Source organism: Pseudorca crassidens, chromosome 10 (assembly GCF_039906515.1).
Source record: "Pseudorca crassidens isolate mPseCra1 chromosome 10, mPseCra1.hap1, whole genome shotgun sequence".
Classification (NCBI taxonomy): Eukaryota; Metazoa; Chordata; class Mammalia; order Artiodactyla; family Delphinidae; genus Pseudorca; species Pseudorca crassidens.
This window is the reverse complement of record NC_090305.1, coordinates 90,934,440-90,962,157: the sequence shown is the minus strand read 5'-3', so window position 1 is coordinate 90,962,157 and position 27,718 is coordinate 90,934,440. Positions and strand designations below refer to the sequence as shown.

Sequence of the window (27,718 nt, the reverse complement as noted above, 5' to 3'; positions counted from 1 at the left end):
AATGAAGCCATTTGATAAGGAGATATGCAACTCTTCCTAGGCAAAAGTATACAAATGGATCTGTCCAAATGCCATGGATTGTGATGGAGAGAACATTGAGTAATATATAAGTTAATGTCCTTAAAATGAAATATGAATTTTAATTTTTTTTCTTTGTCATAATCCAAGGGTAACTTTGAGTTTTAAGACTTAAGACGCTTGAGGAATAGATAGACACTGTTTTTCAGCTAATCTTACATGAATATTATTTCTCACATGTATGGTTTAATAAGCATGTAAATAGAAATTATTTCAAGGTTATTTTCAGCGTCGAGAATCTGAGGTAAAGAGAAGGTGCTGCTGTGAAAATACAGAGTCAAATGCTTAAAGAGTCAACTGAACTAGTATTAAAGCTTATATCATCTTATTAGAGGTGTGATGGATCACCAGACCCTGTGTCTGAATAGATGATGGTGATTAAACTCTGCATGGAAGAGGGACAACAAAGTTCAGATTATTGGGGCTGAGATTTTTCTCAGAAAACCTTGGGACCCACTCCAGTGTGTGGATACACGTCCGAGCTAAGACTCTGCCTTCTTGAGCTATGCAATATTCCCTCTCTCTTTCTGTGCAAGATAATTTTTAAGGAGCCAGTCATCAAATGTACACAGTCATATAAATAGAAAATCTCAATAAAGCACATCTTAAAAGATTCACACTAAAGCATCCAAGACAAAGAGATTCCAGTGCACTCCTGTGTCATTGGATGAGTTGAATTGCTAGCAGGAGTCGCTAACCTGATGTCCACAGAAGCTTAGACAATTCATCCTGAATCGTATCAGATCTTTTGTTATTGTTATGGTTGTATATGTGTTTATCTGTTCTGCCGAGAGAGTCCTCAGATTTTTCAAATATTCAAAGAACTTTGTGTCCCAGAAAGGTTAGAAACACTGCATAAGGTTGTAAATGAGTCAGTTAAATATTGATGGACATCTATAAAAGAGGACGACCTTGGAATTGAAATAGTGGGGCTAAAACCATTTCATCTTGCAAGAGCTCAACATCAGGGTATGTGTTTGGGGGGGGGCCATTCTTGATTTGTGATAGAACCTTGTAGAAAATTAGAAAATTGTATAGAAAATTGTCTCAGAACCCTTCATATTCATTAAGACAACAAATATTTATTGAACAAATACTATGTGTGTGTCACCAACTATTAGTAACTTGTATTTTTTAGGGATTTGGGCACTCTAGCTAAGAATTAATACAAGAATATTGAACAAAATTGTTAGATTAGCTGTAGAAACTGACTTAGGAATGGACAGGAACTAGTTGGCTCCAGGAATCCTGGATTGCCCCATCTTGTCAGGGCAAGTGCTGGAATGAATAAACTAATCATTATTTTCATCCTTGTGTCTCAAATCAAAGTCTGCAGAGGGAGAGCCCAAAGGACGTAGCCTAGATGACTGTTTTTCAAAGTGTGGTCCTCATATCGGCAGCACCAGAATCACCTGGGAACTTATTAGAAATGTAAGTTCCGGGGCCCTGTCCCACACCTTATCTGGTGGTGGGCCCAGCAGTGGGTATTTGAAGGACTGAGTCCTCCAGGCGAATGGTGCATAGTAAAGTTTGGGAAATGTTGCCCTGTGTCCGGTATTTCCCCCTTGGCTAGGATAGGATGGGGCCCATGACTGGTTCCTACTAAGACTGCATACAGTAGTGGAAGAGAATTCTCCAAAGGAAGATCTGTGTTGGTTCCCAAAGAAAGGGGAATAGATTCTGGGCAGCCAAAAAGTATCCAGCACCTTCTACATCCCTTGAATCAATGAAATTTCCCTTTTGCGTACAAGGTATCTTGCTTCTAGCATTATTGTTGGAGGTGAGCTCCATTCCAGGACTGCTAGTCTCTAGGGGGAAGGACACCCATTTGGGTAACACTTGTGTCTCTCTTCAACCCTTCCCCAGAGAAAGTGTCTGACTCCTGAAATTGGGTGGAAGACCTTGACATTGTAGCTCAGACGTCTTCCTTCTTTCTCTTTGGTGTCTGCCTGCCTGCCTGTAGAGAATGAATGTATTCTGCTGTTCTGTTTACCATACAGGAAGGGAGCTTGCCCTTACAGGGAGGGCCTGTGCTCGTCTGCATGTGCCAGGAAGCTTAGGCCTGCCTAATTCTGGAATGAAGTGTCAGGAAACCATAGCTGCTCACTTAAGCAGTTTTGCGTCAGCTTTCTGTGTATTACAGCTGACGTCTTGATTTGCATTGCTTTGACTCATGAATCTCTCAGGCAAAGAAGAATAGTGTCGAGTATGAGGCCCCTTTGAATCTTATTTAGTATTCTTTACGAGTTTATCTTTGAATACATGAGCCATCAGAGAACTGTTGATTTGTCATGTTTGTTTGTTTTACTAACTCATCTGAGCATTTATAATTTTTGCAGATCCTCTGTTGTATGAGGATTTAAATGTTTCAAATGGACTGTTGCCTGGGCCTCACGAATTACTTAGATGAATAGTTTTATTTAATCATTCAAGCTGGAAATCTTATTTTAGAGGCATTTTGTTCTATAGTGTGAGTCCATTTTAGGAGGAAAAAAACTGTTGAGTCTCTGTCTTAATATATTTAGCTCCAAATATATTTGTTACGATAGATGTACATTTGGAAAGGTTTTATACGTGTAATGAAAATGTTCCTTTATTGTTGGTTCTCTTCTTATAAATATGAGGAAGTATTAATTAATGTGAAAAATGTATATTTATCTTGGCTACAGTGTGGAGCCACACCCTGTTTCTCTAGGACTTCAGGTGCCTGTTCTGTGTAACATGTGTAGCAACAAAGTAACACAGCTGCATATTATTAGCCTGGTGCTTACTCAAAGAAAGGATAATTAACTGCTGAATCTTCTCTACTCTGCCTGTCTTTTCCTTGGAGACTTTCTAACCAATAAATCACTAAACTGACACTGTTTAATTCATAAGATGAAAGCTCAACATGGTATAACTAAAAGAATGAAAATGCTAATATTATTTTCCTAAATACTATTTGTAGGTTATCTTTGGACTCAAGGGGGAGACGTTATTTACCAAGCATATGGAAATGAGATCGGTTGTAAAGGAAAATATACACTATATGCTCTTTGTCTCTGGCGTTTATTTTCTCATGCGTTTTCATCAATTTATATGTGATTTTCTTAACTGTCATTATTTATCCTGTCATATATGCATTGTGAGTACTTTTCTCTTGTAGCTAATTTTAAACATCCGTCTCTTACAATATGTACTAACAAAGTGAAGTCCAAAATAGCCTTGTTATTTTCTATAGAACAGTTTAATCATTACAGTCTCATGTGATCTCATCTCCACTGAGATGAGCTTCCTGAGAAAATGTAGAGTTGCAGTGTGTTTGTTAAAATTCAAGTTGAATAAAGTACTGTAATATTCAGAAAATAGGCAGGGGGAAAAGAATGTTTTCAGAAATCCTGCCTTGCGTGCATAATACTGCATACCTTTCTCATTCTAAAACACGGTGTCTTATTATGGGTGCTTAAATGTCATCATACAGTATAGGTCAACGTTGCCTAGACAACAGTCTACTTTCAGAGCAAACAGTGTTTCTTAACAGTCATACATTCAATTCCATCACTGAACTACAGCATGGACCATTAGACCAGCTTAGAGCAATTAAGTTTACTTATCCCAAACTAACCACAGGCTGCGTGAAGTTAAGTGAAATAACCTCTTTTCCTACAAAAGGAGAAAACCAATGAAAGGGTACATAAAAAGGTATATTATAAAACTGATCGAGGAGTTAAAATGCCACAGTGATTAAAATTGCACATGTTTCAAAGCAACCTGGAGTGCCACATTTCTGAATATTAATCTCATAAATCTTCATTTAACTTTTTGTGCCAAGACTAGAGTTACTCATGGTTATCTACATTTTCAGCTCTACCCATTTGCAGAAAAACGTGTTCCCAGAAAGCTCAGAAAGCAATTTCATTTATAGTGAAGTGGTATAAAATTTTCACTTCAGATCTCTGTAGGGAAGCATGGGTTATTGAAGGTTTTCTGTTGAGAAGCAATTACTCCATCCATTTACTCAATATTGTTTATTTTTATGTGTGTGAAATGCCCTGTGGGCCTCTTAGAACTTCCTGGAAGAACCAATTGAGGAGGAAAATATCCAATTAGCTCAAAATTTCACAATGTACAGAGTTTTCGTTCTTTGAGAGTCAGTATGTTTGTTTTGGACTCTGTGTGTGACTCCCGAGGTGTTAGCCTTGCTTTTGAAACTGTTTCTTATCTCATTGTAGTCATGAGGCTAGGCCTGCTCATTTAGAGTTATTAAACCTCCTACACTAAAGGATTTCTAGTTCTTCCATCATTGCTAATAGTTCTATATTTGTAGTGAAAGGTTGACTGTTAACACAAGTTCATAGCTTGGGAAGATACCTGAAATTGCCCGTCTCTGCTCTGTGGTACCCAAATCAGAAGCTCTAAGCTTAAGTTGAATATTTGTTCAGTCAACAAGAGACATCATTACTTTGTTTTATTGCTTACTAATCTCGGAAGTGGTTGATCACCCAGCCTCCTGGAGCTTTCAATTCTATTTCCACCCTCTATCTCAGAACAGATAAGGTTGCCTCACCGTTTGAATGTCTTCAAGACCTTCTGATAACCATCTTTCTGATATCAGCTTGCTTTCTTTACATGGGAAAATCTCTAGCAAATCTACACTTTCTTTTTAAAGCAACGGTAGGTAAAACTTACTGAGCAGTGCTGTGGATCGAGGACTATGTTCTTTGGGGGTCTTGGCCAAAAATTTGACAAGTAGGATTAGCAGTCAGAATGGGTCAGGAACATTGCCTTTGCTTATACTCATTCCTTCCACGTCTGAGACTTTTCTCAACAAGTTTTCTCTCTCATTCTCTTTCCTCCCTCCCTCGTTTCCCCTGTGCTTCCCTTATTTTCAGTCCCTTGCCCTTTATTGATATCTTCCTTAATAGTACAAGTGCATTTTCAGTCCTCTTATCCTAGGAGTTGTTCAGTTCTCTTCATCCAGCCCTCTACTGCTTCATCTTTCTTTGTTCCACATATATGTTTATGCACATATGTATAGATGTGTGTGTATATATATACACACACAGACATTTATATAGAGAACATGTATACGTATGTGCATATGTATATAAATTTATGTGTGAGTAAAAGTCTGCACGCTTTCTGAATTTCCTTCCTTGTAATTTGTAAAGTTCTCAGTGCCTTGCAACCTGCCATCACTAATCCCATCTCTTCTACAGTGACTCTTTAAAGGCATACAGTCACTTATTCATTCAACAGGCATTATTTTTGGCCATCTTCTCTGTGCCAGGAATAGTTCAAGGCTCTAGGAATGCAGTGGTGAGTAATCCAGACACTATTCACTCTCCCTGCTTCAAGAGACCTTACTGTCTCTGAGCTTACAGGAGGAGAAAAATATTAGTCAAATAAGCACACAGATATATACTTGGCCAGTTGCCAAATGCTATGACAAAAGCACAGATGATTAATAATCAGTACAGGAAGACGTAATCCAACGCATGGCTTCAGGGAAGTGACCAAAATCTGAAGGTTGAGTATACATTTATCAGACATAAGGAACAGGTTTTATAAAGGCCCCAAGACAAGAAGAGCATAAAAGCAATTAAAAGAAGGCTTGTGACACTGGAGAAGAGCAAAGGGTAGAATTCACGAGGCCTTATGTAGGTAGAGGGGCGGGGTCCTGATGGGAGGGTATGGCTTAGGATGTGGTCTTCGTCCTTCAGGCAGTGGGATGCTAGGGAAAGGGGTCTAAGCCTGGGTTGGGCAGGAGGGAGTAAGGCAGGGTTAGTGATCAGATTTCTATTTCCTTAGCTTATTCCCCATGTTTCTCAAAAGACTCTTCATTTCCAAAGCTTTCATTCATGTGTACCTCCCTGCAGACTTTCCTCTTTCAGTTATTATTGCACACTGTTTAAGAAAATCTCTGCTCTATGACAAGATATAAAGAAATTTTTTTTGATCGTCTCTTTGCAAAAAGTGATCAGATTACACTTCACACCCAACATAGTGGCCAGGATTTCATGAAGGAAATCAGACATAGCACCTTTTTTAAAGCTTCTTACGAAAGTTCTTGGAATTTTTAACCCTTCAGTGTAGTTCCTCAAATTGAAATATAGTGCTATGTGTTCCCTAATTAGCTGTCCAGGCCATTGCTCTCAAACCCTGTATTTGAAATGTATCTTGATATGTTAAAAAAATCACATGAGCAACTAACATTCATGGAAAGCTCTACCCAGGATCATAAACAGGTCCCTATGCACCACCTCCAATTCCCCTACAACTTTCTCACCCAAGAAAATATAACCAGAATGCAAGCAAAAGTGAATCACAAGCTATGAAAACACACATATATATACATAAAACATAAAATCCGTATCTTGTGTATTTTTAATACATAAACTTGTCCTAATAATCACATTTTTGGCACACATCTAAAAATCTTACAACCAATGGGGTAATATTTAGAGATTGAGTTAAGATCCTCCAACTCTAGTCTCATGTCCTCAGCATCTTTCCTGTCCGCTCTACTGTATCACCCAGAATTGGGAGGCATTTATTGACGGTTTACACATACCATGCCATGCTGACGCTGGAGTTGCAAACCTTCTAAGAAGTTTACCATCCATTTGGATAGATACTAAACTCAAGTATCAAAGCTGTGAACCATAAAAGATAAAAGGCATTCTAAGTATTAAATGCATGGTATGGATAGTAAAGAATATAGGGATTCAGAGAAAAGAAGAAGAATTCTGGGTAGACCAGATGAGCAGTAAAGATTCATGAATCAGACTAATGACAGGTCAACTCTTTCTCATTCTTCTTTCTCAGTTCAAATGGCACCTTTTCTAAGAGGCTTTTCTGAAGCACTCTCTCATGGGAACACTCCCTAGAGCTATTGCTTTTATGGTATCACCACTTCTGAATACTTCTCAAAAATCTGAACTTATCACATTTACCTATTTCATCATCTGCTGTCTGTGCCACTCACTAGACTGTTCTTTCCATGAAGGAGGGGACTTTTTTTTTGAATTTTATTTTATTTTTTTATACAGCAGGTTCCTATTAGTTATCTATTTTATACATATTAGTACATACATGTCAACCCCAATCTCCCAATTCATCCCACCACCACCCTGCCCCCCCCTTTCCCCGCTTGGTGTCCATACGTTTGTTCTCTACATCTGTGCCTCAATTTCTGCCCTGCAAACTGGTTCATCAGTACCGTTTTTCTAAGTTCCACATATATGCGTTAATATACGATATTTATTTTTCTCTTTCTGACTTACTTCACTCTGTATGACACTCTCTAGATCCATCCACGTCTCCACAAATGACCCAATTTCGTTCCTTTTTGTGGCTGAGTAATATTCCACTGTATATATGGACCACATCTCCTTTATCCATTCGTCTGTCGATGGGCATGTAGGTTGCTTTCATGACCTGGCTATTGTAAATAGTGCTGCGGTGAACATTGGGGTGCATGTGTCTTTTTGAATTATAGTTTTCCCTGGGTATATGCCCGGTAGTGGGATTGCTGGGTCATATGGTAATTCTATTTTTCGTATTTTAAGGAACCTCCATACTGTTCTCCATAGTGGCTGTATCAATTTACATTCCCACCAACAGTGCAAGAGGGTTCCCTTTCCCCCACACCCTCTCCAGCATTTGTTGTTTGTAGATTTTCTGGTGACGCCCATTCTAACTGGTGTGAGGTGACACCTCGCTGTAGTTTTGATTTGTATTTCTCTAATAATTAGTTGAACTGGTGTGAGGTGACACCTCGCTGTAGTTTTGATTTGCATTTCTCTAATAATTAGTTGAGCAGCTTTTCATGTGCTTCCTGGCCATCTGTCTGTCTTCTTTGGAGAAATGTCTATTTACATTTACAAATATCTTCTGCCCGTTTTTGGATTGGGTTGTTTGTTTTTTTAATATTGAGCTGCATGAGCTGTTTATATATTTTGGAGATTAATCCTTTGTCTGTTGATTCGTTTGCAAATATTTTCTCCCATTCTGAGGGCTGTCTTTTCGTCTTGTTTATGGTTTCCTTTGCTGTGCAAAAGCTTTGAAGTTTCATTAGGTCCCATTTTTTAATTTTTGTTTTTATTTCCATTACTCTAGGAGGTGGATCAAAAAAGATCTTGCTGTGATTCATGTCAAAGAGTGTTCTTCCTATGTTTTCCTCTAAGAGTTTTAAGTGTCCAGTATTAAATTTAGCTCTCTACTCCATTTTGAGTTTATTTTTGTGTATGGTGTCAGGGAGTGTTCTAATTTCATTCTTTTACATGTAGCTGTCCAGTTTTCTCAGCACCACTTATTGAAGAGACTGTCGTTTCTCCACTGTATATCCTTGTCTCCTTTGTCATAGATTAGTTGGCCATAGGTGCGTGGGTTTATCTCTGTGCTTTCTATCTTGTTCCATTGATCTATATTTCTTTTTTTGTGCCAGTACCATATTGTCTTGATCACTGTAGCTTTGTAGTATGGTCTGAAGTCAGGGAGACTGATTCCATCAGCTCCGTTTTTTTCCCTCAAGACTGCTTTGGCTATTCGGGGTCTTTTGTGTCTCCATACAAATTTTAAGATTTTTTGTTCTAGTTCTGTAAAAAATGCCATTGGTAATTTGATAGGGATTGCATTGAATCTGTAGATTGCTTTGGGTAATATAGTCATTTTCACAATGTTGATTCTTCCAATCCAAGAACATGGTATATCACTCCATCTGTTGGTATCATCTTTTTTTTTGTGGTACGCGGGCTTCTCACTGCTGTGGCCTCTCCCATTGTGGAGCACAGGCTGGCTCCGGATGCACAGGCTCTGCGGCCGTGGCTCATGGGCCCAGCCGCTCTGCGCCATGTGGGATTTTCCCAGACCGGGGCATGAACACGCGTCCCCTGCATCGGCAGGTGGACTCTCAACCACTGCGCCACCAGGGAAGCCCTGTTGGTATCATCTTTAATTTCTTTCATCAGTGTCTTACAGTCTTCTGCATACAGGTCTTTTGTCTCCTTAGGTAGGTTTATTCCTAGGTATTTTATTCTTTTTGTTGCAATGGTAAATGGGAATGTTTGCTTAATTTCTCTTTTAGATTCTTCATCATTAGTGTATAGGAATGCAAGAGATTTCTGTGCATTAATTTTGTATTCTGCAACTTTACCAAATTCATTGATTAGCTCTAGTAGTTTTCGTGGCAACTTCAGGATTCTCTGTATATAGTATCATGTCATCTGCAAACAGTGACAGTTTTACTTCTTCTTTTCCAATTTGTATTCCTTTTATTTCCTTTTCTTCTCTGATTGCTGTGGCTAGGACTTCCAAAACTATGTTGAATAATAGTGGTGAGAGTGGACATCCTTGTCTTGTTCCTAATCTTAGAGGAAATGCTTTCAGTTTTTCACCATTGAGAATGATGTTTGCTGTGGGTTTGTCATATATGGCCTTTATTATATTGAGGTAGTTTCCCTCTATGCCCACTTTCTGGAGAGTCTTTATCATAAATGGGTGTTGAATTTTGTCAAAAGCTTTTTCTGTACCTATTTAGATGATCATATGGTTTTTATTCTTCAGTTTGTTCATATGGTGTATCACATTGATTGATTTGCATATATTGAAGAATCCTTGCATCCCTGGGATAAATCCCACTTGATCATGGTGTATGATCCTTTTAATGTGTTGTTGGATTCTGTTTGCTAGTATTTGGTGAGGATTTTTGCATCTATGTTCATCAGTGATATTGGTCTGTAATTTTCTTTTTTTGTAGTATCTTTCTCTGGTTTTGGTATGAGGGTGATGGTGGCCTCATAGAATGAGTTTGGGAGTGTTCCTTCCTCTGCAATTTTTTGGAAGAGTTTGAGGAGGATTGGTGTTAGCTCTTCTCTAAATGTTTGATAGAATTCACCTGTGAAGCCATCTTGTCCTGGACTTTTGTTTGTTGGAAGATCTTTAATCACAGTTTCAATTTCATTACTTGTGATTGGTCTGTTCATATTTTCTTCTTCTTCCTGGTTCAGTCTTGGAAGGTTATACCTTTCTAAGAATTTGTCCATTTCTTCCAGGTTGTCCATTTTATTAGCATAGAGTTGCTTGTAGTAGTCCCTTAGGACGCTTTGTATTTCTGTGGTGTCTGTTGTAACTTCTCCTTTTTCATGTCTAATTTTATTGATTTGAGTCCTCTCTCTCTTTTCTTTGTGAGTCTGGCTACTGGTTTATCAATTTTGTTTATCTTCTCAAAGAACCAGCTTTTAATTTTATTGATCTTTACTATTGTTTTCTTTGTTTCCATTTCATTTATTTCAGCTCTGATCTTTATGATTTCTTTCCTTCTGCTAACTTTGGGTTTTGTTTGTTCTTCTTTCTCTAGTTCCTTTAGGTGTAACGGTAGATTGTCTATTTGAGATTTTTCTTATTTCTTGAGGTAGGATGTATAGCTATAAACTTCCCTCTTAGAACTGCTTTTGCTGCATCCCATAGATTTTGGATCATTGTGTTTTCATTGTCATTTGTATCTAGGTATTTTTTGACTTCCTCTTTGATTTTTTTAGTGATCTCTTGGTTATTTAGTAATGTATTGTTTAGCCTCCACGTGTTTGTGTTTTTTACATTTTTTTCCCCTGTAATTGACTTCTAATCTCATAGCATTGTGGTCAGAAAAGATGTTTGATATGATTTCAGTTTTCTTAAATTTACTGAGGCTTGATTTGTGACCCAAGATGTGAACTATCCTGGAGAATGTTCCGTGCGCACTTGAGAAGACCACGTAATCTGCTGTTTTTGGATGGAATGTCCTATAAATATCAATTATATCTCTCTGGTTTATTGTATCATTTAAAGCTTGTGTTTCCTTATTAATTTTCTGTTTGGATGATCTGTCCATTGGTGTAAGTGAGGTGTTAAAGTCCCCCACTATTATTGTGTTACCTTCGATTTCCTCTTTTATAGCTGTTAGCAGTTGCCTTATGTATTGAGGTGCTCCTTTGTTGGGTGCATATATATTTATAATTGTTATATCTTCTTCTTGAATTGATCCTTTGATCATTATGTAGTGTCCTTCCTTGTCTCTTGTAACATTCTTTATTTTAAAGTCTATTTTATCTGACATGAGTATTGCTACTCCAGCTCTTTTGATTTCCATTTGCATGGAATATCTTTTTCCATCCCCTCACTTTCAGTTTGTATGTGTCCCTAGGTCTGAAGTGGGTCTGTTGTAGACAGCATATATATGGGTCTTGTTTTTGTATCCATTCAGCAAGCTTGTGTCTTTTGGTTGGAGCATTTAATCCATTCACGTTTAAGGTAATTATCGATATGTATGTTCCTATGACCATTTTCTTAATTGTTTTGGGTTTGTTTTTATAAATCCTTTTCTTCTCTTGTGTTTCCCACTTAGAGAAGTTCCTTTAGCCTTTATTGTAGAGCTGGTTTGGTGGTGCTAAATTCTCTTAGCTTTTGCTTGTGTGTAAAGCTTTTGATTTCTCCATCAAGTCTGAATGAGATTCTTGCCGGGTAGAGTAATCTTGGTTGTAGGTTCTTCCCTTTCATCACTGTAAGTATATCATGCCACTCCCTTCTGTCTTGTAGAGTTTCTGCTGAGAAATCAGCTGTTAACCTTACGGGAGTTCCCTTGTATGTTATTTGTCGTTTTTCCCTTGCTGCTTTCAATAATTTTTCTTTGTTCTTAATTTTTGCCAGTTTGGTTACTGTGTGTCTTGTCTTGTTTCTCCTTGGGTTTATCCTGTATGGGACTCTCTGTGCTTCCTGGACTTGGGTGGCTATTTCTTTTCCCATGTTAGGGAAGTTTTCGACTATAATCTCTTCAAATATTTTCTCGGGTCCTTTCTCTCTTCTCCGTCTGGGACCCCTATAATGCGAATGTTGTTGCATTTAATGTTGTCCCAGAGGTCTCTTAGGCTGTCTTCATTTCTTTTCATTCTTTTTTCTTTAGTCTGTTCTGCAGCAGTGAATTCCACCATTCTGTCTTCCAGGTCACTTATCTGTTCTTCTGCCTCAGTTATTCCGCTATTGATTCCTTCTAGTGTAGTTTTCATTTCAGTTATTGTATTGTTCATCTCTGTTTGTTTGTTCTTTAATTCTTCTAGATCTTTGTTTAACATTTCTTGCATCTTCTCAATCTTTGCCTCCATTCGTTTTCTGAGGTCCTGGATCATCTTCACTCTCATTATTCTGAATTCTTTTTCTGGAAGGTTGCCTATCTCCACTTCATTTAGTTGTTTTTCTGGTGTTTTATCTTGTTCCTTCATCTGGTACATAGCCCTCTGCCTTTTCATCTTTTCTGTGTTTCTGTGAATTTGGTTTTTGTTCCACAGGCTGCAGGATTGTAGTTCTTCTTAGGTGGGGTCTTCCTGTCTTGCTCACACTGTGATCTCAGAGACCCTCATAGCGTCTAGCTCATGTAAAGTTCATTTCTGTTTCCTTAGTTAACTAGTTAGACCAAAAGCTTTAAGTACTTTAAGCGTATGCTCAGAAACTCAGATGTGTTCATTTACGTTGCCCACATTTTTGCAGTAGTTCATGGGTGACCATGCAGATGTTCTTTTGCAAAATATGGATTTATACTAGGTTAGATCTGACTCTCTGAAGTTCATAATGAAACACCAGGGAGTTTCTCATTTCTCACAAACTGTTTCAGATTTATGGAAAATAGTGTCATGTCTACTTCTTATTTTCTCCAAATTGATAAGGCTAACCCATGAGTAATCTACCTCACCACATATCTTTGGAAAACGTTTCACACTTAATTGATAAAGCCATCCCTAAAACCATATGTAATGTTAAGTCATGCTGTTAAGTAAAACTGTGTAAAAATATCAAGAAATGTTCAAATTGGTAAAGCTTCATTTTTAGTCTGCTGTGTGCATGTGTGTATAAATTTTCTTTTAATTTTCTTTAGACCCAAGGAGGCTAAGGGCTGGTTTATGTTGCCTTAAATATAGTAGCTTAAGACAATACTTCTGTTAACAAAAACTCTATTTATTTTGAAAAAAAGTGACTAGTATACATTTATTTGTCTCATTTGTATATTTAGAATTTCTTTTTTAAAAGATGGAGGACTCAAAATTGCCAATGTGACTAAAGCTGATGCTGGAATTTATACGTGCATAGCAGAAAACCAGTTTGGGAAAGCAAATGGCACAACACACTTGGTTGTTACAGGTAGGTGCATTTCTGAAAGATTGCTTTACGTGGAGATAGACTGTGTGGTATGTTATTAAGATCAAAGAAAAATGTTTTTCACAATATGCAGTGCACTACGAAGGTCGACCTTACGTTTGCACTTGTGTTTTCTCTAACAAGTGAAAGTCAAGGGAACAATCCTTAATATTTCTTTATACACCACGGTGTGTACCAGGGACACATGAGTTACCATGCTGTCAAAATTGGCCGTAGAATTATAAGTAGCATATGTGGCTGGTCTGCTTTTATTTCGTGCTATTCTAGTATGTCAAATCTTTTGGGTACACTTTTTCCTTTTCCATTATCTTTGATATTTTCTGGAGATGTTTGAGTTCGTGGAATAACCCTTGCTATCAAAAAGAGTCACTTAGGATTGTGGATGTGTTTGTTCATTTATTCATTGAAGAAAAGCATTGAGTATCTACCATGTGCCAGGTGCTTGGGTTATTCAGTAACAAACTGACAAAGAATGCTGCCCACATGAAGCTTACCTTCTACCAAAGGTAGAAAGAAAATAAATGGTAGGAATATAAGGCAAAGAAATTCTTAGAAGGAAAGAAATTGCAAACGATTGTAAAATACAGAGGAGTGTTTGGGAGAAGTAAGCTGGAGCATGAACCCAAGTGATCAGAGAAGGAGAGATGTGAACAAAGATTTCATGGAGATGGAGTTCAGTAGATTTCTTGGGGACAATCGTGTAGAGGTTTTGTAGACTTTGTTAGGACGTCAGCTTTTAGTTGGCATGAAAAGTCGAGGTTAGTGCACAGTTTTGAGCAGAGGAATGAAATGATGGGAAATATATTTTTAACGGTTACTCTAGCTGCTCTGTTGAGAACAGACTGTGGGGAGTCAAGGGTAGAAGTGGGAGCAATGTCAGGAGACATTGCAGTAATCCAGGCGGGAGTGATAATGACCCAGATGAGGGTGGCAGCGGAGCAGTTGATGGGAAGGGATTTGATTCTGCATGTATTCTGCATGTAGTCAGTAGGCGTTGCTGGCAAACTGACTGTGAGGTCTGAGAGAAAGAAAGAGAAGGATGCCTGCAGAGTGTTTGGTGAACAACAGGAAGAATAACAGTCAAAACAACTGAGATGGGAAAGGCTTGAGGTTGCACAGGTTTCGGTAGGAGGAAGACTGTTGTTGTAGAAAACATAATCAATGCCTCTTTGAAGACTTTTGCTACAACATGGAGCAAAGAAATGGGGAGCAGTGCTGGAAAAGTGGAGTCAAGGGAAGCTTAATTCCCAACTATGGAACTATGGTGATGATAGAAAGGACATTTGCATTTGGGAAAAAACAAATTAGTGAACATTTTAACTTAGTATCCTACCTATTCGAAACATTTTTGTAGTCTTTCAAAAGTTTGAGTCTATTTAAATTTTGGTAGTAATACATTTTCCAGTCATTGAAAATACAGTGGTTTCTATTTCTACTGGTATATTTCATGAAGCAATAAAGCTAAAATGAAATTGATTTTGTAGTAGTATTATAACCCTTGTTTACAGGTGACTTCAATTTTTAAACTTCAATATCCCATAAATGTAGATACCCTAATTCATTTAACAAGAATTTGTGTATCCAGTGAAATATGTTATGGGTCTGCATCAAAATGTCTCTTTTCATCTTGAAGACTTTTCATGATACAGAGGTATATGTATGTATATAGAAACATATGTATGTCTACACACACATACATACTATGTTAGATTAACAGTCTGCCTGTTGAAAACTGCTTTCATCAAAATAAAAATGCTGAAGTTTTACTTAAAACTTTATTATTTCCCCAATAGAACCAACAAGAATAACTTTGGCACCATCCAACATGGATGTCTCAGTGGGCGAAAGTGTCATTTTGCCCTGCCAGGTACAACACGACCCCCTATTAGACATCATGTTTACCTGGTATTTCAATGGGGCCCTCACAGATTTTAAGAAAGATGGATCTCACTTTGAGAAAGTCGGTGGGGTAAGTTGTGACCCTTTCCTCATGCTTTTTACATCTGTCTCTGACATACTGTCCCTAAAGAAACATCGGGCACATATCTGTTGCTCCAGTAATGTCTGTTCTGTGAGTGAATCGGGGCTTGCAATTCTGTAATGGTCTAATTTTATTATAGTAATTACCAGAAAGTGAGCATATTTACTTCAACCCGTAAACTATAATTTTAATTAAAATCGATGTTTGCTGTGTTTATGTTAATTGTTATTTTGCACGATACTTTTGTCATTAGTATTCCACAGAAGGGAAAGTGTTCTTATACAACTGTTTACTTTCAACATGATATATTATGAAGTTGAACGAAGTCACATTTGCTAAATGCCTTCCATGTATCAGGCCAGGTGCTTCATCCCAGTTCATCCTTGCAGTGACACTGGATGTCAGTAGTAAGCATTGCCCTTTTACAGGTGCATAAACTAAGGATTTGTAAAGATATTAACTTGTCCAGGGCCACTGAGCTAGCTAGTGGTGGAACTTACATCCAAGCCTAGATCTGTGAGTCCCCAAAACACAAATACTTTCTCTTGTTTCATTCTGTCTCCTTGTTTGCGATGGTTCTATGTGAGGAAGAATTACAGATTTCAAGGGAAAATGGACACCCTGAGGAGAACTGTTAAGAAGGAATGCAGTGTTGTGAACCACACAGACTAACAGCAGGCCTCGCACCTGGCCACGTGTCTGTGAATCCATCGTCACAAGGCCAGTTTCCCTTGCAGGCCTGTTTTCTTTGACACAGGGTTTAGCTTCGTTCATTTTGGCTAAGACGTCAGTGGTACATCATAGTAGAGTCTGGGTTTTCTCCTTATGGACAAAACGATATAATGGTCAATTCAGCTATATTTATTTTAAGATATTTCTTGGGAATTCTCTGGTGGTCCAGTGGTTGAGACTTGGCACTTTCACTGCCATGGCCCGGGTTCAATCCCTGGTCGGGGAACTAAGATCCTGCAAGCCACATGGCCAGGTCAAAAAGAATTAAAAACAAAACCACCACCAATATTTCTTCTTCAATGTATATATGTATATACATGGGGTCTATTAATGTGTTAGGGTTGTGTGCAACTTGAAAGGATGGTGTTAGGACTTGAATTATGTTTCCTCAAAAGAAAAGTTCAAATCCTAAGGCCTAGTTGTGATAGGATTGTGGTAGAGGCTAGTAATAATAGGATTATTAGCCTCTGCCCCTGGATCCTGGCACAGACCTCCTAAAACCCCTGGAATTTCCTGCGTGATGAAATGTCTTTTTGTCCTAATGAAGTGACGCTGTGGGCTCCTGGATAGTTTCAGGATGGTCACCAGAAAGACCAAGCCGTGATTAGAAACTTGGAACCTTCAGCACTCCCCATGGATCATAAATTCAGTGCCCAGCCCTCCATGCTTCAGGAAGGAGGGAGGGGCTGAGCACTGAATTATGATCGATCAGGCCTATGTGCTGAAGCTTCCATAAAAATCCCAAAAGTAAAGTACTTTTCATCACAGAGCGCTTCTGGGTTGGTGAACATATCTACCCGCGAGGTGGGTGACACACTCCGCCTCCCCTGGGATAGAAGCTCTTGTACTTGGAGCCCTTCTGGATCTCACCCTATCTGTCTCTTCATCTGGCTGTTTATATGTATCCTTTATGATACGTAAAGTATCATAAAGTAAATAAATGTTACCCTGAGTTCTGTGAGCCATTCTAGCAAATTACTGAACCCAAGGAGAGTGCCATGGGAGCTTCAGTTTATAAGTGGTTGGTCGGAAGTACAAGTGACGATCTGAGACTTGCAGTTGGTGTCTGAAGAGGGGCCAGTCTCAGGGGGCTGAGCCCTTAACTTATGGATCTGATGCTAACTCCAGGCAGATAGTGTCAGAATTGAATTGACTTTTGGGACCCCCCACCTGGTGTTGGAGAATTGCTTGGTGTGGAAAACACACACATCTGGTGTCAGAAATGTGACGTGTTCCGAGTGTGCGTATAGTATTGACTGTAAAGGAGATACAGAAGAGTGTCCTTTACACTAGCACCTCAGAATGTGACCTTATTTGGAAAGGGTTGTTGCAGATATATGTAGTGAAGTTATGATGATGTCATACTGGAATAGGATGGGCCCTAATCCAGTATGACTGTTGTCCTTGTAATAGGAGGGAAATTTAGGCACAGACCAACACACAGAGGGGAGAATGTAGACACAAGGAGATGGCCCTGTGAAGGCGGAGGCACAAGTCACAGAATGCCTGGGGCTGCCAGAACCTAGAAGAGGCAGGGAAGAAGGGTCTTAGCCTAGAAATTTGGGAGAGAGATCTTGATTTCGGATTTGTGGACTCCAGAACTCTAAGAGGATAAAGTTCTGTGGCTTGGAGCCACCCAGTTTGTGTTACTTTGTTACAGCAGCCCTAGTGACCCACTACAGCTGGTCTTTAAAAAAATAAAATAAAATTCAAAAAAGGCGATATTTAGATACCTAGCCACAATTAAGTACAGTTTCGATGCTGTTTCTATGTTCTATCATCTGGCTTACTCCATTTTCGAAATTCTGGTTTTCCAAATTGTTCTGACTGATTCAAGGCTTTCAAGAACTTCACCAATTGCTGCAAACCATTGGCATTTCTTTTACTATTGCTTTAAATGCTTTATTTTTTACTTTTATTTTTATTTATTTATTTATTTTACATCCTTATTGGAGTATAATTGCTTTACAATGGTGTGTTAGTTTCTGCTTTATAACAAAGTGAATCAGTTATACGTACACATATGTCTTCCCTCTTGCGTCTCCCTCCCTCCCACCCTCCCTATCCCACCCCTCTAGGTGGTCACAAAGCACCGAGCTGATCTCCCTGTGCTATGCGGCTGCTTCCCACTAGCTATCTATTTCATGTTTGGTAGTGTATATATGTCCATGCCTCCCTCTCACTTTGTCACAGCTTACCCTTCCCCCTCCCCGTGTCCTCAAGTCCATTCTCTAAGTCTGTGTGTTTATTCCTGTCTTACCCCTAGGTTCTTCATGACATTTTTTTTTATTTCTTAAATTCCATATATATGTGTTAGCATACGGTATTTGTCTTTCTCTTTCTGACTTACTTCACTCTGTATGACAGACTCTGGGTCTATCCACCTCATTACAGATAGCTCAATTTCGTTTCTTTTTATGGCTGAGTAATATTCCATTGTATATATGTGCCACATCTTCTTTATCCATTATTCTGTCGATGGAAACTTAGGTTGCTTCCATCTCCTGGCTATTGTAAATAGAGCTGCAGTGAACATTTTGGTACATGAGTCTTTTTGAATTATGGTTTTCTCAGAGTTTATGCCCAGTAGTGGGATTGCTGCTTTAAATGCTTTTTTTTTTAAGTCACTGATTTCTTCTGTCACAACTGGAAAAGGCATATGCCAGTATCCTCAGCCAACTCTTTACTCCATACTTAGGGTTTATCATTTGCCTTTCCTTGGAGACGAGTCAAGGGAAAAAAGAAAAGGCTAGACTGTTACCTTCACTGCTGTAACCCAGCTCTTGCCCTAACTTTAATTCATAAAGAATTTGATTTGAAACATTAATTGCCTTTGCTGTATAATGTAGATAACACCGTGATTTATCTCCTCGATCGTGAACTGTTGATAATATTGTATCCAATACAATGTCCTTCGTCTGCACTAATGCTAAAGAAATACACATTTAAAGACTAAAAACCCAAAGTACTTTGATTTGATTTTTTTAAATTAATTAATTTATTTCTATTTATTTTGGGCTGTGTCAGGTCTTAGTTGTGGCACGCAGGATCTTTCGTTGATGTGCCTGAGCTTCTCTCTAGTTGTGGCGTGCCAGTTTTCTCTTCTCTAGTTGTGGCGCGTGGGTTCCAGAGCTTGTGGGCTCTGTAGTTTGCAGCACGCAGGCTCTCTAGTTGAGGCTCGCAAGCTCAGTAGTTGTGGTGCACGGGCTTAGTTGCCCCACGGCATGTGGGATCTTAGTTTCCTGACCAGGGATGGAACCCGAGTCCCCTGCATTGTAGGGTGGATTCTTTACCACTGGACCACCAGGGAGGTCCCAGCAGTTTGATTTTAATATGCATCAAACATCCTCAAACAAACATTTCACTGACACTGAGCTAGATGGCTGCTTTCTCTAAGAGGGTCTTGGGATTAAAAATATTCAAGATAATACTTTAACTTAGCTGCTCCTGTGCTACTGATAGGTTCTACGTAAGTTATTGGGTCAGTCATCTCTCTACAGGAATCAAGTATCTGAAACATGAAACTGCATGAATTAACCCTATCGCTTGCCAGTTCTGGTCTTTTTCTAACATGTTTGTTCATGGCCTATGAATTTTTTTATTGACTTGTGCCATTAGTAACTTAGTATTCTCCCATCAGTATAAAATGTAAGCCATACAAGATGACATTACCCTTAAGCACAAGCAATTAAGTAAATTGCTCTCCTATTGCATGAGGAGGGAATCATATAACGGCTCTTGTCCTCTGTGTATTCATTGCAGCATTCACGTTAATACCTAGGAAGTCTGCTTGTCTTTTATCCCAGTGTGTTCATAGATATATCCTCTGTTTTCAAAAGCAACAAAATGTGAGGGAGAAGCCGGTAACTGGGAAGGTTGCTTAGAAAGCTGGATAGTGTAGGAGCCATGTTTTAAAAAGAGGGTGGGTAGTTTAGAAAATGGAAAATCTAACTGACAGCTTTCAACTGTTTCAGCCACTTGTCATTGAGACGACTCTGGGTATTCAATATTCATTCATTCATTGTAAACAAACAAACAAACCCACACCTTTTGGGGAAAACCCAAAAGCTCCAATTTAGATCAGATCTGTTGTGTAGACTTGCATGTCATGCCAAAGGAGTGTGATGTCAGTGTTGGAGGAAAGGAAATTGTCACGTCCAGGGTCCCGCTCAAGTCCTTGGGACAGACCTCCAAGTGAGGGTCCTTGGCTTCAAGCCGGAAAGAATTCAAAAGCGAGTCAAAGTAAAGTGAAAGCAAATTTATTTAGAGGGTCACATTCCATAGGCAGAACGTGGTCCTGCTCAGAAAGTGAGAGCGGCCCCAGGGCCTGGGGTTGGTCTTTTTTTGTGGGCTGAGTAATATCACATGCTAAAGAGTAGGAGGAATATTCTTGCTATTCCAGGAAAGGGTGAGGATCTCCAGGAATTGGGCCACTTTTAGTATTAAAATGAAGGTATAATGAGCTAAAGGTCAAGGACCAGACTGTTCTCCATGCCACCTTGCTTTCAGCCGGTTCCAGCCAGTTTTTATCACATCCTAAGGGCTGCACCCCTTCTTCATTTATCTAGTGGCTGTATCCTGCCCCTTTCCCTCCTGTCTCAACAGCAGTTATAGGTTTCTGCACTGTCAGAATGTATAGCATTCAGAAGAGCTTATCAAGCCAAGTGTCCAGAGGAAACTGACATACCACAAAGGAGAAATAGGGGTCATACACAGGCTTTGTTCCATGGGACAAATCAGCGTTGTATAAATAAGTCAGCAGTAAAAGGCAGCCACTTAAGTCCATTGTTTGCCAAGCAAATCTTGGTTATAGGCGGAGTGTGGTGTAATTAGAGAAGCAGGGGATTTGGGTTCAGATACAGGTGAGGTCTAGATTCTGTTGCTTACTAGATGATGTCCTTGCATGAGTCACTTAACTTTCTGTTCCCCATTTTCTGGTTTCTTTTCACATCAGTTTTTAGTATTTGCCATGTTCCCTCCCACCACAAGATTTTGCACACACTGGTCCCTCTTCCAGGAACATTGTGCTCTCTCCTTTTGGGCTATATCTAGATATCTCCATATGTAGTTGTGCATATGTAGGTAAGAATGTATGTAGTTATGCGTATATGAATTTCATATATGCACAGTAATAGGAAGAGACACAGTCCCGACAATATGTCTGCGGTAGCATTCTATCATAGCCATGTTTAACCAACAGAATTCCACTCCATGCAAAAAAAAAAAAAAAAAAGCAAGAGAGAGAAAAAAGAGATTGCATCATTCACCCAGTTCCCAGTATAACATCTTTCTTTCTCAGCTTTTAAATATATCGAAGCTTCCACTGACAGGAAAAAGGAGATAATAGCCCCCAAATTCAAGAGAAATGAAAGAACATTTTTGCCTTGTACCTGAGGATTTAGGGGCCTGGAAATTTAAGTATGCTTTTAAGAGCGTTCAAGAATAATTTGGCTTGCCTTGATAAGCTAACCTTTGGACTTAGACGTATTACATTATGGAGACTGACTGTAGCTAGAAACTGTTGAACCTAAACACCCCAGAAGTTCCCTGTATATTGTAAGGATGTTTAGATAGATATGCTTTGATAAACTTGATGTGCGGCAGATACTTTAGAAATGAGGAATGTATAGAGCCAAGCTATAGAGCTTCACACATTTTATGGGATTGGATCTATGATGAATTAGAATGTGTGCGGATAAAAGTCACTGGAAGCAGTAAGAGGTTTAGCAGTGACAGCCCATCTGCGACTCACTGAACTGGCTGCCTTCGGTGTGCTTTATCTCCCACAGGCCGCAATCTCAGTCTAGTGCTTGAGAGCTTGAGACCTGATGTATTTCCCAGCTCTCAGTGGCAGAAAAGAGTGTCTTTGAAAGAAACCTTTTGTGCATAGTAATACAATATGGTCACCTTGACTTGATTTATTTCATAGAATTACTTGGGTGTGAGAACTAAAAGTTTGACAATAGCAGTTATTTTACAACACAAAATTCTGTAAGAGGTTTTGTGTGCATTGTAAATACAGAACTGAGGTAAAGCACTCATTCAAACACTACCTGTGGTGACACACTGCGTTTGTAAACATCTCCCACTTAGAGTGTCTTACAAATTTTATATCTTGTCCAAATTCAAAATATAAACTGACTTGGAAGGATCCTTTAGAGAATACATCCAGTAATGAGTCCATAAAAGTTGGGGATTAGACCAGGGGAATTAATATTATTCATCTTGAGCATACATCCCTGAAGCCCAGCCCCTCCCACAAAGCTATTTGGGGATGAAAAAACAAAGATTCTCCAATGCCTATTGGAAACGGGGAAATGCACAAAAGAGTTGAAGTTGAGTTTATTTCACTAACTCATTGTTTGCTCAGCCAGGCATCCTAGAGTCTCAGTTCCTACCTAGGGTATGATTAGTATCCCAGGGCTGCGTTTATTACGTACGATGTTTGTTAAGATGAATGGTCCAATCCACCCCTAGTGGAAGCCCTGGAAGATTTAAATTTATAAGAAGACGAGCAGAAGTCAAACCACGTAACGTGTAACTTGAATTAAAACCCATAAAGACAGCGGAGTTACAACAAAAACCAAGGCTGTACATGAAAAGATGTGCAAATATTTATCAGTCAAATTCAACAAAAAGAAACACGGTAACAATTACTAATTTAAAAACTAATAAGAATTCAAGGCAAGCCTTAAGAGTAAAAAAGGTAAGTTTATTTTGGAAAAAGTTTGCTCTGCCATGTAGGGGTAATAATCATAAATCATAATATTCCAGTTAATGTACCATTAAAATATATCAAGTCAAAAACAGAGAAAATGAGAAACTACATTGTCATGTAGTCTGCTGAGAGCTCCTCTTTCAACCATCAACAGATCAATTTGCCAAAAATCAGAAACACAATTTAATACTATTTTGTAATGGAAGTAACAGATACACATAAAAAATTGATCCTAAAAATAGAAAATACACATTCCTTTTCATCTTTTTCACACCCTTGTAAATTTTAGGAAAGAAAGTAACAAAACAACTATATATTAAGGAGATGGAAGAATAAATGGATGGATGGAGCAATGTCCAAAAGCAATAGAGGAGCTCTGGAAAATATTAATGAAGAATAAAGGTTAAAGCAGCTAAAATTAGAAATGAGAAAGAGAATGTAGTGGGTGAGAAAGAATTAAAAATAAACAGAATATTCCATGTCCAAGTCATATATATGAAAACCCAATTAAGTAGAAAACTTGGGGGAGAATGTAAGTGATCAAAATTAATAAGAATTTAAAAAGCCAAGTAGATTCATAATCATGAAAAACTGTAAATTAGTAACATCCCCCCCATAGAAAAAGATTCTAAGGCTAGAATTTTACTGGTAATTTCTTTTAAGAAATAGATAAATTGTTATATAGACTATTTGACAATATAAAAATTTTTAAATCTTTTCAGTTTATTTTGTAAGCTTAGCATATTCCTGAGAACAAAACCTGGCAAGATAACAAATAATTGGTAAATGTGAATCGATTTCATGAATATAGTATGAAAACCTAAATAAAATTTTAGCAAAAAACAACTGAACGTCATACTGAGTCAACTTTCATAAGCACTAGGTGATGATCTAGGAAATGTGCATGCTTCATATCAATAGATATAATAAAATAGACCACTGTATTCTCAATGGGCATTTATAAGACATTCAATAAAATTAATGACCAGTTGTAGGAACAGAAAAATACTTCTTCCACATCTCAAAAATGTCTTTAAAGGGAATATCAGGAATACTTTTATTTAAATCAACAATAAGACAGAATGCACACAGGTACCATTACTTTAAAACCACTTGGAGGTGTTTGGGCCAATTCAGTAAGGGATGAACAAGAATAAAAGGTCTAACTTTAGAAATAAGGAAACAAAATTACCATTATTTGGACAAAACGATATCAGGGCTACTCAAAACCCAATAGTATCAACTCTAAAAATTTAAAAAAATAATCAGAGTTCAGTCAACTACTGGGATACAAGATAAATTCACAAAAAGTAATAGCTTACTTATGTATCAACAGTAACCAATAAGCAGTATAACGGGACAAAAAGGTCCCTCAAAAGATGTATAAAATGCATGTTAATAATTTGCACAAGTACACAAGGCCTAAATAAAGACAACTTCGGTTCTCTCTTAGGGTGGATGGATGGATGGATGAATGGATTGGATGTGGAGCGAGACAGGGAAAGAATCATGAAAAAAAAAATCAGTGCTCCTAGATGAAATAAAGCAGCTATTATATTGTAAGGCTTTTCATTTGTCTTCGATTTTTTCCCATGCTTCTAAAATGAATAGCAATCAGACACCACTTTAGACAATTCTGAGAGTATTTAGGTAAGGAAAAGAATAGTTAACAGTATTTTGAAAGAAGAGTAATGACACCTTGTCAGTAATTCCCAGGAAGTTTTCTGGGGGATACAAGATAGGACTGGAATTATAAATATAGTTGCATCATGAAAACATCGGAACTCAAAATTCCATCTCTTGTAACCTATTTCATTCTCCTATGAACTGTTGTTAATCTGTCTTTGCCTCAGTTTCTTCATCTGTAAAACTGGCATGATAATAGTCATTTATTCTGAGGTATGTGTATAAAATACTTCAGAACAACCCATGTTAGCTGTTGCTGCGGTTGTTCTTGCTGTTACTGTTACTGCTACTAGCACTGCCGGTAGGATTGCTTCTAAAGTGTTCTCTGGGAAAGCTGCGGCAATTTACATTCCCATCAGCAGAGCAGGAGGTGCCTGTTGCCCCACATTCTTTTCCACACATGATTTTTTTCCCTTGATTTTTTAAATAAAAAGTTTCCCAAACAGATGGTTGAGAAGTGATATCACATTATCAACAGTTTCTCATTTCTCAGATTAATAGTAAGATGGAGAATCTCTCCATTTTGCTTATTAGTAATTTGGATACTTAAGAAAGATTCAGAATGATGACTGACTCCTCCAAATCAAGAAAATTGGGGGCTTAATACTGACTCATGAAATGCATCGTTACTTCTGCAGAAAACAAAAAATTACCTAATTTCTAGTTAGAGAAATTCGCAATAGCCCAGCTGCCTGGATTATTGTGTAGAAGAGTGTTCAAAAAATTATTTTAAATCTAGCAATAGAGAATGACTTCCGAAAGTTACAAAAACAAAACACACACTGCTTCAAGACAACCATCAACCAGATAAGACCTATTTTATTTTTGCTAGAAACACAGTAATGATATTGACATTTGCATATAATAGATTTTCATCTCATGTATATTTTGTGTCCATTGGACAGTGTTCTCCTTAGGCCACAGCAGGAAATCCTTCACTTACACACAAATTCACAGTGTGTACTGGCCATTTCCTGTCCCTCTTCCATACCTTGCAGATTTGTATCTGTTCATTTCTTCCATTAGAAGTCAAGTCTTTTGCTTTACAGATTTACAGTAGGTCCTTATGTAGTCAAGCTATTAATTATATCTTAGTGTGATTCACTGGAAATACCTTCCTTTGGTTTGTCACTTTTATGTTAACTTTGTCTATTATTTTATCACTCATAGAGTAAAAGTTTTCATTTTCATGTAGTCAAAAAATCTGTATTCTTCTTTTCCTAATAGCTTTCATAACTTTTCTTGGGTTGAATGGGATATTCAAGCTGTAGGAATTTGAAGGGGAATATGAAGATTTTAGAAGTAGTGTTCCAGGAGGGTTACATAAGAAACTTTGGGGAAGTTAGATAGGCTAGTGATACTAGGAGAGAAACTTTGGGAGAGATGCAGATGTTTAAAGAATATTTCAGGGAGATTTTGTTGTGAATTTCATATTTTTCCCTACAAATCTTCCATAAAATGACATCACTCCAATTCTTAGGAATTGACTTTTTTTCTCAGGGGTGGGGTTGTCAGTTGTTCACTGTTGAGCTTAGGACATACTGGGAATCCACCCCTGGACCCACCCTACTGTTAGCCAGTTGAAAACTGTAAGCTACCATCAAAGAGACAGTAATGTGTATGTTTGTGTACCTGTAAATACGTTTGTGTATATACCAGCACATGAAAATCCAAACACCATTATGTACAGATACTTAAAAAAAAATCTCTAAAGAAAGTTCTAAGAGAGTCAGAAACAATTCATTCGATATTATGATTACTTAAGATCCTCCAAATTGTGATTAACAGATATTTACCTGCATCTGTGATGTGCAGAGTTAAAATATCTCATCTCTGGAGGCAGAGGAAAGAACTAGCAGTTTATAATTTTGGTTTGGTTTTGTTTGGCAAAGGGGGTGGGGCTAAGGTTCATGAATACATTCTGAAAAAGAGGACTTGTCAAAAATAGGCGTAAATTGGGCTTCCCTGGTGGCGCAGTGGTTGAGAGTCCGCCTGCCGATGCAGGGGACACGGGTTCGTGCCCCGGTCCGCGAAGATTCCCACATGGCTGGGCCCGTGAGCCATGGCCGCTGAGCCTGCGCGTCCGGAGCCTGTGCTCCGCAACGGGAGAGGACACAGCAGTGAGAGCCCCGTGTACCGTAAAAAAAAAAAAAAAAAAGGCTTAAATCTAATAAATCCAATAAATGAACAGATGAGTCAAACTGAATGAGGAGGTAAATGGTGTCTGCTAATCATAGCATTAGCTTTTATTCATGATGGCTTATTTATTTAACACTTTTATTGAGAAATAATTCATATAATTGAACTAACGTGTACAATTGAATAGCTTTTACTATATTCAAAGAGATGTGCCTCCATCACCATCATCAATTTCAGAATATTTTAATTACTTCAGAAAGAGACCTCACACCCATTACCCATAATTCCCCCAACTCCTCCACCTTCAAACAGTCCCAGCCCCAGGCAACCACAAAGCTACTTTCTGCTCTGGTATTTGCCTGTTCTGGACATTTCATATAATGGAATCATGAAGGATGTGGTCCTTTGTGACTTGTAAATTTTTTATTTATTTTTTACTTGTTATTAATAACTATTTTAGTAACTTTATTAATAAATTTTAGAGCAGTTTTAAGCTCACAGCAAAAGTGAATGGCAAGTACAAAGAGTTGTTCCCATACAACCCCTGTCCCTCACACGTGCACAACCTACTCCACTATCAATATCCTGCATCACAGTGGTCCATTTGTTACAATCCATGAACCTACATTGACACATCATTATCACCCAGGGTCCGTGGTTTACATTAGCGTTCATTCTTGGTGCTGTACGTTCATTGGGTTTGGACAAATGTATAAGGACATGTATCCACCATTAGAGCATCGTACAGAGTAGTTTCGCTGCCCTAAAATTCCTCTGTGCTCCATCTATTCATCTCTCCCTCCCCCAACCCTTGGCAACCAATAATCTCTACTATCGCCATAGTTTTGCTTTTTCTAGAATGTTCTATAGTTGGAATCACGTAGTACGTAGCCTTTTCAGATTAGCTTCTTTCACTTAGTACTATACATTTATATTTTCTCTGTATCTTTCAATGGCATAATAGCTCTTTTTTCTTTTGACTGGATATAGTAGTTTATCCACTCACCTACTGAAGGCCACCTTGGTTACTTCCAAGTTTTTGAAATTATGAGTAAAGCTGCTTTAAACATCTGTGTGCAGGTTTTGTGTGGACATAAGTTTTCTATTTGGGTACATATCAAGGAGTAAGATTTCTGGGTCATAGGGTACGAGTATGTTTAGTTTTGCTTTCCTCCTAGCAGTGAATTATTATTTTGAAAAAACTGTTATCTATTAGA

The 27,718-nt window shown here is 38.2% G+C and overlaps 1 protein-coding gene across 1 annotated transcript in view; it reads left to right on the top strand.

Annotated features, from left to right (window-relative positions):
* CNTN3 (contactin 3) overlaps window positions 1-27,718 on the top strand; it is a 321,834-nt gene that overhangs the window by 243,821 nt on the left and 50,295 nt on the right. The window contains exons 12-13 of the mRNA XM_067755220.1: window positions 13,100-13,227; window positions 15,039-15,214. Of these exons, the coding sequence (XP_067611321.1) occupies window positions 13,100-13,227; window positions 15,039-15,214 (304 nt within the window). The remainder of the gene's footprint in view (window positions 1-13,099; window positions 13,228-15,038; window positions 15,215-27,718) is intronic.